This window comes from Colobus angolensis, unplaced genomic scaffold, assembly GCF_000951035.1.
Source record: "Colobus angolensis palliatus isolate OR3802 unplaced genomic scaffold, Cang.pa_1.0 Scaffold66, whole genome shotgun sequence".
In the NCBI taxonomy this organism is placed as follows: Eukaryota; Metazoa; Chordata; class Mammalia; order Primates; family Cercopithecidae; genus Colobus; species Colobus angolensis.
The window spans coordinates 3,450,088-3,463,058 of NW_012120265.1; the positions used below are offsets into that span (position 1 = coordinate 3,450,088).

Consider the following 12,971-nt stretch of genomic DNA (forward strand, 5'->3'; position numbering starts at 1 on the left):
GTGTTAGCCAGGATGGTCTCGATCTCCTGACCTCGTGATCCGCCCATCTCGGCCTCCCAAAGTGCTGGGATTACAGGCTTGAGCCACCGCGCTTGGCCTGGCTCAACCCTTTTTAAAAAAATTTTTAAAAGAGGGAAATAGCAGTTCCTGCTTGGTTCTTGCCTCTGAGTCACGCCCTCTCTCCACCTTCTCCAACCCAGGCACACAGGATATCGCCGATGCCAGCGAAAGGGGGCTCCACATGCAGAAGCTGGGGTCTGGGTCCGTGCGGGCTGCGCTGGCGGAGCTGGTGGCCCTGCCCTGTCTCTTTACCCTGCAGCCACGGCCAAGCGCAGCCCGAGATGCCCCTCGGATAAAGTGGACCAAGGTGCGGACTGCATCGGGCCAGAGACAGGATTTGCCCATCCTGGTGGCCAAGGACAACGTCGTGAGGGTGGCCAAAAGCTGGCAGGGACGAGTGTCGCTGCCTGCCTACCCCCGGCGCCGAGCCAACGCCACGCTACTCCTGGGGCCGCTGAGGGCCAGCGATTCTGGGCTCTACCGCTGCCAGGTGGTGAGGGGCATCGAGGATGAGCAAGACCTGGTGCCCTTGGAGGTGACAGGTCAGCTGGGGGCAAAGGAGGGGTTGGGGGGCTGGGAGAGGGAGGGATGAGCCTGGAGCCTACCCACCGAATGTCACCTTAGAAATCGCTCCCTGAGACCTGGCGTGGTGTCTCACACCTGTAATCCCAGCACTTTGGGAGGCCAAGGTGAGCGGATCGCTTAAGCACAGGAGTTTGAGACCAGCCTGGGTAACATGGTGAAACCTTGTCTCCACAGAAAATACAAAAATTAGCCGGGTATGGTGGCACATGCCTGTAGTCCAGCTACTCGGGAGGCTGAGGTGAGAGGATCATTTGAGCCTGGGAGGTTGAGGCTACTCCACTCCAGCCTGGATGACAGAGGGAGACTCTGTCTCAAAAAAAAAAAAAAAAGAAAAAAAAGGAAAGAAAGAAATCACCCTCTGAACAGGGATTCCCCTTCAATTCTTCTGATAAAGTCATAAAGTTTTCATGGTGCCTGTAATCCCAGCACTTTGGGAGGCCGAAGTGCTTGGATCAGTTGAGGTCATGAGTTTAAGACCTGCCTGGCCAACATGGTGAAACCCCATCTTAAAAAAAAAAAAAAAAAAAAATTAGCCAGGCATGGTGATGCATGCCTGTGATCCCAGCTACTAGGGAGGCTGAGGCAGGATAACTGCTTGAACCCAGGAGGCGGAGGTTGCAGTGAGCTGAGATCGAGCCACTGCACTCCAGCCTGGGCAACACAGTGAGACTGCCTCAAAAGAAAAAAAAAAAATGAAGTCTTTATGGGTATGGGTACTACCTTATCTTTAACACCTCTCTTTTTTAGCTATGAGGGAGAAGTCTCCAGGTCAGACTTCTGGGGGCCACAATATCTAGGCACGATTTTTTTTGTTTCGTTTTGAGATGGAGTCTTGCTCTTGTTGCCCAGGCTGGCGTGCAGTGGTGCTATCTAAGCTCACTGCATCCTCTGTCTAGGCAGGATTTTGCTTGGAGTCAATTTTATGGTTATCTGATTTTATGTAAGACAAAGGATACTGGCTTTCTATTTAAAATAGAAATAAAAAATTCCTTGTAAAATAAACAAGTTTTTTTCTAAGTGAGGCAATTTTTTAAAAGTAGGTTAATTAAAAATGTATATTAAATATTAAGCAAGAACAGTTCTCAAATACCTATTTAACCAATTCCTTTATTAAATTTTTGTTGAGCTGCGTGTGGTAGTGCACACCTGTAATTTCAGCACTTTGGGAGGCTGAGGAGGAAGGGTCACTTGAGCCCAGGAATTCAAGACCAGCCTGGGCAACATAGCAAGACCCTGTCTCTATTAAAAACAAAACAAAACAAAACAAAAAACAGGGATGGGGGCCCAGTGGCTCATGCCTGTAATCCCAGCACTTTGGGAAACTAAGGTAGGAGGGTCACTTAAGCTCAGGAGTTCGAGACCAGCCTGGGCAACATAGCAAGACCCTGTCTCTATTAAAAACAAAACAAAACAAAACAAAAAACAGGGATGGGGGCCCAGTGGCTCATGCCTGTAATCCCAGCACTTTGGGAAACTAAGGTAGGAGGGTCACTTAAGCTCAGGAGTTCGAGACCAGCCTGGGCAACATAGTGAGACCTTGTCTCTACAAAATTCCAAATTCCAAAACATTAGCCAGGCATGGTGGTATGTGCCTGTAGTCTTAGCTACTCAGGAGGCTGAGGTGGGAGGATTGCTTGAGTCCCAAGAGATCAAGGCTGCAGCGAGCCCTGATCATGCCACTGCACTCCAGTCTGGGAAACAGAGCAAGACCCTGTCTCAAAAATAATAATAATATGGCCGGGCGCAGTGGCTCAAGCCTGTAATCCCAGCATTTTGGGAAGTCGAGGCGGGCGGATCATGAAGTCAGGAGTTCAAGACCAGCCTGGCTAAGATGGTGAAAACCCTTCTCTACTAAAAATACAAAAATTAGCCAGGCATGGTGGCACATGCCTGTAACCCTAGCTATTCGGGAGGTGAGGCGGGAGAATCGCTTGAACCCAGGAGGTGGAGGTTGCAGTGAGCCGAGATCGTGCCATTGCACTCCAGTCTGGGCAACAAGAGTGAAACTCCATCTTAAAAATAATAATAATACGGCCGGGCGCAGTGGCTCAAGCCTGTAATCCCAGCACTTTGGGAGGCCGAGACGGGCGGATCACGAGGTCAGGAGATCGAGACCATCCTGGCTAACACGGTGAAACCCCGTCTCTACTAAAAAATACAAAAAATTAGCCGGGCGAGGTGGCAGTCGCCTGTAGTCCCAGCTACTCGGGAGGCTGAGGCAGGAGAATGGCGTAAACCCGGGAGGCGGAGCTTGCAGTGAGCTGAGATCCAGCCACTACACTCCAGTCCGGGCGACAGAGCGAGACTCTGCCTCAAAAAAAAAAAATAATAATAATAATAATAATACAACTAAATAAGCCAGATGTGGCGGCTCACACCTCTAATCTCAGCATTTTGAAAGACTAAGGCAGGAGGATTGCTTGAGCCCAGGAGTTCAAGACCAGCCTGAGCAAGATGGTGAGACCCCATCTCCACAAAAAAAATTTTTTTTTAATTAGCAGGGCATGGCTGGATCACGCCTATAATCCCAGCACTTTGGGAGGCCAAGGCAGGTGGATCACGAGGTCAGGAGATCAAGACCATCCTGGCTAACACAGTGAAACCCCATCTCTACTAAAAAATACAAAAAATTAGCCCAGCATGGTGGCGGGCGCCTGTAGTCCCAGCTACTCAGGGGGCTGAGGCAGGAGAATGGCGTGAACCCGGGAGACGGACCTTGCAGTGCGCCGAGATTGCACCACTGCACTCCAGCCTGGGCGACAGAACGAGACTCCGTCTCAAAAAAAAAAAAAAAAATTAGCAGGGCATGCTAGTGTGCACCTGTAGTCCCAGCTCATCAGGAGGCTGAGGTGGGAGGATCGCTTGAGCCTGGAAGGTTGGAGGCTGCAGTGAGTGAGATCACACCACTGCACTTCAGCCTGGGTGAGTCAAAAACTAAAAATAAAGAGCAGGGTTTGGCACACAGTAGATGCTCAATAAATGACTCAGTGAATGGATTGTTGTACAGCAAACATCCTGTGGACTCTTGCTGGGAAATCTGCTTCCCTTAACTTACATTGACCTTGGGCAAGTCCCTGATTCCTATCTTGGGGCTTAACCTGCATGCCCCCAAACTGTGAACTAGAGACACAGTGTCTCACCATATAGTTTATGGGGTCAACAAATCATCCCCTTTCAAAGTTCTTATTTCTGAAAATTGATAGAAGCTAACAACAACAACAACAAACTGATTGGGGGTGAGGCAAGTGAATTCCACATCTAGGTGACTTCAATTTCATTCATTCAGCCAAACTCTTTTTGTTGTTGTTTGAGACAGATTCTCACTCTGTCACCCAGCCTAGAGTTCAGTGATGTGATCTTGGCTCACTGCAGCCTCTGCCTCGTGGGTTCAAGCGATTCTCCTGCTTCAGCCTCTGGAGTAGCTGGGATTACAGGTGCACACAACCACACCTGGCTAATTTTTGTATTTTTAGTAGAGACAGGGTTTCACCACGTTGGCCAGGCTGGTCTCCAACTCCTAGCCTCAAGTGATCTGCCAGCCTCGCTCTTCCAAAGTGCTGGGATTACAGGCATGAGCTGCTGTGCTCAGACATTCAGCCAAACATTTATTGAGCACCTATTCTGTACTGGTCCAATGCTGAGGACACAAGGGCTCTCAGTAGGATAAGACGGAGCAAGGTGTTTCATTTCTTTGTCTTGTTCAGCCATTTCTTTCATCCCTAAATCAGAATTTGAATCACAGTGAGCCTGTTAGTGGTGCTTCACATCCTGGCTTACATGTCACCTCCTCCAGGAAGCCTTCCAGGACCACATTTCCAGGCCAGGCAAGAACCACATTTGATCTCTTCCATTGCTGCCTACACTTCCCTATCAGCGCATGCACTTCATTCCTAAAAGGCAGAATCTCTCTGTCAGCCTTCTCCACACCTCCTGCCACCTCCAGGGCCTAACCCTGGGCATGAAGAGTGCTATCTTTGGAGTCAGATCTCTCTGAATTTGAATTCTGGTTCTGCTTCTTATTTGCTGCGTGGCCCTGGACCTGTCCCTCAACCTTTCTGACCCTTAGTTTCCTCCTCTGGAAGCAATCAGATTTGTTGTAAGAGTTCAATAAGATAATGCTTACAAATGCTTTTCTTTTTAAAAATGTTTTATTTATTTATTTATTTGAGATGAAGTCTTGTTCTGTCTCCCAGGCTGGAGTGCAGTGGCTCAATCCCGGCTCACCAAAACGTCCGCCTCCTGGGTTCAAGCGATTCTCCTGCCTCAGCCTCCTGAGTAGCTGGGATTACAGGCGTGTGCCACCACGCCCAGCTATTTTTTGTATTTTCAGTAGAGACAGGGTTTCACCATGTTAGCCAGGCTAGTCTCGAACTCCTGACCTGAAGTGATCTGCCCACCTTGGCCTCCCAAAGTGCTGGGATTACAGAAGTGAGCCACCATACCCGGCCATAAATGCTTTTCACATTGTAAATATTTGCTAACTTGTAACCCTTTATGGTCATTGTTATCAGTTTCCTCATCTGTAAAATGGGGGCATATGGATCTTGCTCCCCACCCTCGACCCACACTGTGTGTGGGTCTATTATTATCAGACAGGGGTGGGGAGTCATTCTGCAAGAGGTAGGTCTGTTCTTGAAGATTCCAGCATAAGTCGACCGGCCCCCCATCCTGGATGTTCCCCCACAGGTGTTGTGTTCCACTACCGGGCAGCCCAGGACCGCTATGCACTGACCTTCGCTGAGGCCCAGGAGGCCTGCCATCTCAGCTCAGCCATCATTGCAGCCCCTCGGCATCTACAGGCTGCCTTCGAGGATGGCTTTGACAACTGTGATGCTGGCTGGCTCTCTGACCGCACTGTTCGGTGAGGGGGATACACAGGGCAGGGAGATGAAGACTAGCTGATGGGGAAGGAGGTTCCTTGGGGGCTCCAGGGGTACACATCTGAGAGGGACCCTCCCCTTGTGTTATCAGGTATCCTATCACCCAGTCCCGTCCTGGTTGCTATGGTGACCGTAGCAGCCTTCCAGGGGTTCGGAGCTATGGGAGGCGCAACCCACAGGAACTCTACGATGTGTATTGCTTTGCCCGGGAGCTGGGGGGTAAGTCTGGAACTGGCAGGACGCGGCCCCTCCGCCTCTCTTTGAGCCTCTATCATTCTCCCCAATTCGCATCCTCCCGGGTCCTTATGCAAGTCTCCTGTCTTATACCTCTCTAAACCTGCAACCAAGACATGATCCCACCCATTTTCTGAGCTTTCCATGCTTCCCTGAGTCCCCCTCCCTCCCTTTGCCCCCTTCCTCTCTCTGATCCTCTTTCCCTCTCTGATCTCCTGTCCCCTGCCTGCCTCCCTGTCCCTACCTGCTTCCTCCTCTGTGAGCCCCCTTCACCAAGCCCCTCCCTCTCCTGAAGCCCGACTTGCCTATGTGCCTGAGTTACTCCATTTGTAAAAAGAGACTTAGCTCTGCATGAGAGGTAAGGACAACGATGGTCCCGGAGCTGGACGCAGAGCTGCGGTTGTCACTGCCTCTTTTAAACACCACCCTAACGTCCAGGTGGGGACTATTTGGAGTTGGACCCACTTCCTGGGCTCCAGGGGAGGGTTCCCCAGCCCCCCTGACCTCCACCCGCCCCTCCCGCAGGAGAGGTCTTCTACGTGGGCCCGGCCCGCCGCCTGACACTGGCTGGCGCGCGTGCACAGTGCCGCCGCCAGGGTGCCGCGCTGGCCTCGGTGGGACAGCTGCATCTGGCCTGGCATGAGGGCCTGGACCAGTGCGACCCGGGCTGGCTGGCCGACGGCAGCGTGCGCTACCCGATCCAGACGCCGCGCCGGCGCTGCGGAGGCCCAGCCCCGGGCGTGCGCACCGTCTACCGCTTCGCTAACCGGACTGGCTTCCCTTCGCCCGCCGCGCGCTTCGACGCCTACTGCTTCCGAGGTGCGTGCGTCCCCTGGTGGCCGCGCCCCCAGGGCTTTCACTTTGGCGAAGGCCACGCCCCTGAAAGCCTCGCCAAGCCAAGGGAGAGACACGTGGAAGCTCGCTTTGTGATAAGCCACGTCCCTGGGTGAGGGCCACGCCCCCGGGCGAAGGCCATACCCCTTACGACAAATCTTTCCCTAGGAGCCCGGTCCTAGGGAAAGAACAGGGCTCCAGAGTAGGCCACTCTGCTGGGGTGTCATCTTTGCTGGGTGGGCTGTATCTCCTGAGGTCTGGAGGCCCCATAACCGTGAAAGACAAGCCCTTGGTTGGGGCATATTCTACCTAGAGACACGCCCATACACATACACACCCCCGTGGAAGAGATTATGCCTCAATTGGCCACCTCTGGGCTCCACACCGGGGGTGGGAGCAGGGATGACACTTGCCCTTGTTGAGGGACAGTGGGGACAGCTTTGGAAGCTGCAAGCATCACCCCAAAGGAGTCAAGTCCTCTAAGTAAGCTGCCCCAATCCTGGCATGGGCATACCATGCCCACTGGGCACCACCTGTACCAGGAGAGGATCCGTCACCAAGGTTGAGTTGAACCCCTCAACAGGCCAACCCAAGTTCATGAGAGTTGGACGCTGCCTGAGCTTTGCCCATGAGCCAAATTGTTGTTGTTGTTGTTGTTCTCCTTTTGAGATGGAGGCTCCCTCTGTCACCCAGGCTGGAGTGCAGTGGTGCGATCTCGGCTCACTGCAACCTCCACCTCCCATGTTCAAGCGATTCTCCTGCCTCCACCTCCCAAGTAGCTGGGACAAGAATGCACCACCACACCAAACTAATTTTTGTATTTTTAGTAGAGACGGGGTTTCACCGTGTTGGCCAGGCTGGTCTTGAACTCCTGACCTCAAGTTATCCACCCGCCTTGGCCTCCCTAAGTGCTGGGATTATGGACGTGAGCCACCGCGCCTGGCCCAAATTCTTATAGCCCTCACTGCAGCCAGTTGACTCTGACCCTGACAGTGGCTCAGGTGGTCCCCAGCCTCAACAGTGGAGGTGAAAGCTTTATACTTCCCTCTCTCAGGCTGGGAGAATCTCAGAAACCACTTAGGAGAGAGAGGTGCACAGGAGGCTTGTGCTGCAGCATGCTGGAAAGTGGGTAGACTTCAAGCAGAACTTCCCAGGCCACCCCTGGGCCTAACACAACCTCTTCTGCTTTCTCCCACAGCTCATCACCCCACATCACAACATGGAGACCTAGAGACCCCATCCTCTGGGGATGAGGGGGAGATTCTGTCAGCGGAGGGGCCCCCAGTTAGAGAATTGGAGCCCACCCTGGAGGAGGAAGAGGTGGTCACCCCTGACTTCCAGGAACCTCTGGTGTCCAGTGGGGAAGAAGAACCCCTGATCTTGGCAGAGAAGCAGGAGTCTCAACAGACACTCAGACCTACCCCTGGGGACCCCATGCTGGCCTCATGGCCCACTGGGGAAGTGTGGCTAAGCACGGTGGCCCCCAGCCCTAGTGACACGGGGGCAGGCACTACAGCAAGTTCACACACGGAGGTGGCCCCAACTGACCCTACGGCTAGGAGGAGGGGGCGCTTCAAAGGGTTGAATGGGCGCTACTTTCAGCAGCAGGAACCGGAGCCGGGGCTGCAAGAGGGGATGGAGGCCAGCGCCCAGGCCCCAACCTCAGAGGCTGTGGGGAACCAAGTGGAGCCTCCGCTGGCCATAGCAGTCACAGAGATGTTGGGCAGTGGCCACAGCCGGAGCCCCTGGGCTGATCTGACCAATGAGGTGGATATGCCTGGAGCTGGTGAGTTGCTCTGGGGGAGGCGGGACCTACCTGGGGATCTGGAGGTGAGGGTGGAGAAGTAGCCATGGCTACACTCAGGATGAGGGAGGAAGCTCTGAATCCCAGCTGGGTACTCTGGCCTCAGAAGCCCCCTCTCCGTTGGGCCTGGAGTCCAACCAAAGGGGCTGCTGAGAGATCATTGTAATGACTGCCTTGATGTTGTTGCAGGTTCTGCTGGTGGCAAGAGCTCCCCAGAGCCCTGGCTGTGGCCCCCGACCATGGTCCCGCCCAGCATCTCAGGCCACATTAGGGCCCCTGTCCCGGAGTTAGAGAAAGCCGAGGGCCCCAGTGCCAGGCCAGCCACCCCAGACCTGTTTTGGTCCCCCTTGGAGGCCACTGTCTCAGCTCCCAGCCCTGCCCCCTGGGAGGCGTCCCCCTTGGCCACCTCCCCAGATCTCCCTATGATGGCCATGCTGCGTGGTCCCAAACAGTGGATGCTACCACACCCCACCTCCGTCTCCACAGAGGCCAGTAGAGTTGAGGGACATAGTGAGGCCATGGCCATGGCTCCACCTTCCCCTGCTGCAGAGACCAAGGTGTATTCCCTGCCTCCCTTTTCGACCCTGACAGGACAGGGTGGAGAGGCCATGCCCACAACACCTGAGTCCCCCAGGGCAGACTTCAGAGAAATTGGGGAGACCAGCCTTGCTCAGGTCAACAAAGCTGAACACCCCAGCTCCAGCCCATGGCCTTCTGTAAACAGGAATGTGGCTGTAGGTTTTGTCCCCACTGAGACTGCCACTGAGCTAACGGGCCTCAGGGGCATCTCAGGATCTGAGTCTGGGGTCTTCGACACAGCAGAAAGCCCCACTTCTGACTTGCAGGCCACTGTAGATGAGGTACAGGACCCCTGGCCCTCAGTGTACAGCAAAGGGCTGGATGCAAGCTCCCCATCTGCCCCCTCGGGAAGCCCTGGAGTCTTCTTATTACCCAAAGTCACCCCGAGTTTGGAGCCTCAGGTTGCTAAAGATGAAGGACCCACTGTGAATCCCATGGATTCCACAGTCACGCCAGCCCCCAGTGATGCTAGTGGAATTTGGGAACCTGGATCCCAGTTGTTTGAAGAAGCTGAAAGCACCACCTTGAGCCCTCAGGTGGCCCTGGATACAAGCATTGTGACGTCCCTAACGACCGAGCAGGGGGACAAGGTTGGAGTTCCAGCCGTGTCTACACTGGCCTCCTCAAGCTCCCAACCCCACCCAGAGCCAGAGGATCAGGTGGAGACCCAGGGAACATCAGGAACTTCAGCACCTCCTCATCAGAGCAGCCCCCTGGGGAAACCGGCTGTTCCTCCTGGGACACCGACTGCAGCCAGTGTGGGCGAGTCTGCCTTAGTTTCCTCAGGGGAGCCTACGGTACCATGGGACCCCTCCAGCACCCTGCTGCCTGTCACCCTGGGCATAGAGGACTTCAAACTGGAGGTCCTGGCAGGGGGTCCAGGCGTAGAGAGCTTCTGGGAGGAGGTGGCAAGTGGAGAGGAGCCAGCCCTGTCAGGGACCCCTACGAATGAGGGTGCAGAGGAGGGTGAGTACAAAGTCCCAGGACTCTGTCCAGCTATTCATGGTCAGGGCTTGGGGGGCAGGGGCTGGGGGAGCCCAGAGCAGAGAGGAATGGTTGTCCCTGAGGATCTGGAAGCTTTCTAGTGGGGCATGATGCTGGAAGTAGGAGCCTATCGGGTGGAGTTGAATTTCAGAAATGACATTCCTGGCAGAGGAACGAGTACTGGCAAAGGCCAGGAGATGAAGTAGCACTTGAACAATTTTGGACACAGAGCATACATCCCAATGAACAAAATTTGAGAGTGGTGAGTGGCCAGGTGCGGTACCTCACACCTGTAATCCCAGCACTTTGGGAAGCCGAGATGGGCAGATCACTTGAGGTCAGGAGTTCAAGACCAGCCTGGCCAACGTGGCAAAACTCTGTCTCTACTAAAGATACAAAAATTAGCCGGGTGTGGTGGCACACACCTGTAATCCCAGCTACTGGGGAAGCTGAGGCATGAGAATCGCTTGAACCCGGGAGGCGGAGGTTGCAGTGAGCCCAGATCGCACCACTGCACTCCAGCCTGGGTGACAGAGTGAGACTCCATCTCAAACAAAACAAAAACAAAACCAAAATGTGGGAGTGGTGAGGCACTGAGTAGAGTCTTGATTTAGGGAATGAGTTCAGTTACAAGCCATGTCTACATCTGCTTTGTGCCGGACAGTGGTGTGACGCCCAGGGACTGGCTTTCCAGGATTCCCCGAGTCTGGGGAAGACAGAGCAGGACACAGACACCTTCCAGGCGAGGCCAGAGGGAGGAGGCGTGGCAGGGAGGGTTTCCTGGACAAATGTGAATGGGAGCTGGAATTCAGTGATTTGACTCATGAGGGGCCTCAAGCCACAGGGAAAGTGGGTGCTGGGAAGGCACACAAGGGGCGAGGATCACCCCCATTCTACAGATAGCAAACCGAGGCTCAGGGAGGTACAACTCCACTTGGCTAATCAGTGGTCAAACCTCAACTGGAGCCCAAGTCAGCCTGAGTCTTAACTACTCTGTGGCCAGCAGCGTCCAGAGAAATCAGCTGCCCTGTTCTCCCTGGGGCCAGGTTGGCCTCAGCTCAGTCTGCAAATTCCAGCCATTCTTAGGTCCTGCCAAATTAAGCTGAGTTTTTTGGCCAAATGAAATTTAAAAACAAACAAACGAAAAAGTGGCTGCATGCAATGGCTCATGCGTGTCATCCTAGCCCTTTGGGAGGCTGAGGTGGGAGAATCACTTGAGCTCAAGAGTTTAAGACCAGGCTGGGCAACACAGCAAGATACCATCTCTACTAAAAATAAAAAGAAATTACCCAAGCTGTAGTGAGCTATGATAGCTCCACCACGAGACCCTGCCTCAAATCAAACAACAAAACAAAACAAGCAGCTAATTAATAAGTCTTTTTTTCTGAGTTGCACACTTTTTTTGTTTGTTTGTTTTTTCAGAACAAGTCTCACTCTGTCATCCAGCCTGGAGTGCAGTGGTGTGATCTTGGCTCACTGCAACCTCCACCTCCCAGGTTCAAGTGATTCTCCTGCCTCAGCCTTCTGATTAGATGGTATTACAGGCTCCCACCACCATGCCTGGCTAATTTTTGTATTTTTAATAGAGATGGGGGGGTTTCACCATGTTGGCCAGGCTGGTCTCAAACTCCTGACCTCAGGTGATCCACCCACCTCGGCCTCCCAAAGTGCTGGGATTACAGGCGTGAGCCATGGCACCCGGTCGAGTTGCGTACTTTTATTAACACCATTGGTGTTTAACTACCACAACCCCCTGCCCCCGCCTTTTTTTTTGAAAGGGTCTCACTCTGTCACCTAGGCTTGAGTGCAATGGCAGGATCATGGCACGGTGCAGCCTTGACCTCCCTAGGCTCAGGTGATCTTCCCGCCTCAGGCTCCCAAGTAGCTGGGACCAGGTGTGCACCACCAGGCCTGGCCAATTTTTGTATTTTTTGTAGAGACAGAGTTTTGCCATGTTGCCCAAGTTGGTGCCCCTTTTTTTGAAGGCAAAGTGTCATGATGATGGAGATAGCTGATGCAGGTTTCATCATCCAGCCTGTCACCTCTGGGCTGTGTTGGGGTGGGATCTATTTTATTTTGGTTTTTTTCCTTTTTATTTTTTCCAGACAAGGTCTTGGTCTGTTGCTCAGGCTGGAGTGCAGTGGGGCAACCATAGCTCACTGCACCCAGGCTCAAGTGATCCTCCCACATCAGCCTCCCCAGTAGCTTGGACTACAGGCATGCAACCACCACACCTAGCTCTGTGTGTGTGTGTGTGTGTGTGTGTGTGTGTGTGTGTGTGTGTGTGTGAGATTGTGTGTGAAGGGATGGGGTCTCCCTATGTTATCCAGGCTGGTCTCAAACTCCTGGGCTCAAGCAATCCTCTCGCCTTGGCCTCCCAAAGTGTTGGGATTACAGACGTGAGCCGTAGCGCCTGGCAGATCTTCTTTTCTTAGATGTCCTGGAGGCAGGCCGACCCAGGGGCAGGGCCGCTTGTATCCATAAAGGCTGACATTTATGGGTTACTGCCAGTGTGCTTGGCTTATTCAAAGCACTTTACTGGAGTTATCTTGGTTAATCCTTTTAATGTCCTTATGGGAAAAGCTCCAGTGTGATCCTCACTTTGCAGATAGGGAGACAGACACAGAGAGGTCAAGTGCCTTGTGCAGCCATGCAACTAAGGGAGTGTCAAGGCTGGGGTTTGGATCCAGGTTGACTGAACACAGGGCTTCTTTTTTTTTTTTTTTTTTGAGACAGTGTCTTGCTCTGTCGCCCAGGCTAGAGTACAGTAGTGATCTGGGGTCACTGCAACCTCCGCCTCCCAGGTTCCAGTGATTTTCATGCCTCAGCCTCCTGAGTAGCTGGGATGCTGGGATTGTAGGCATGCATCACCATGCCTGTCTAATTTTTTTTCCTTCTTTTTTTTTTTTGAAACGGAGTCTCACTGTGTCACCCAGGCTGGAGTGCAGTGGCGCGATCTTGGCTCACTGCAAGCTCCGCTTCCCCAGTTCATGCCATTCTCCTGCCTCAGC

The 12,971-nt window shown here is 53.4% G+C and overlaps 1 protein-coding gene across 1 annotated transcript in view; it reads left to right on the forward strand.

Annotated features, from left to right (window-relative positions):
• Window positions 1–12,971, forward strand: part of NCAN (neurocan) — a 41,595-nt gene that overhangs the window by 6,856 nt on the left and 21,768 nt on the right. Inside the window, exons 3-8 of the mRNA XM_011925867.1 lie at window positions 201–602; window positions 5,332–5,506; window positions 5,617–5,744; window positions 6,285–6,578; window positions 7,792–8,379; window positions 8,587–9,942. Coding sequence (XP_011781257.1) covers window positions 201–602; window positions 5,332–5,506; window positions 5,617–5,744; window positions 6,285–6,578; window positions 7,792–8,379; window positions 8,587–9,942 — 2,943 coding nt within the window. The remainder of the gene's footprint in view (window positions 1–200; window positions 603–5,331; window positions 5,507–5,616; window positions 5,745–6,284; window positions 6,579–7,791; window positions 8,380–8,586; window positions 9,943–12,971) is intronic.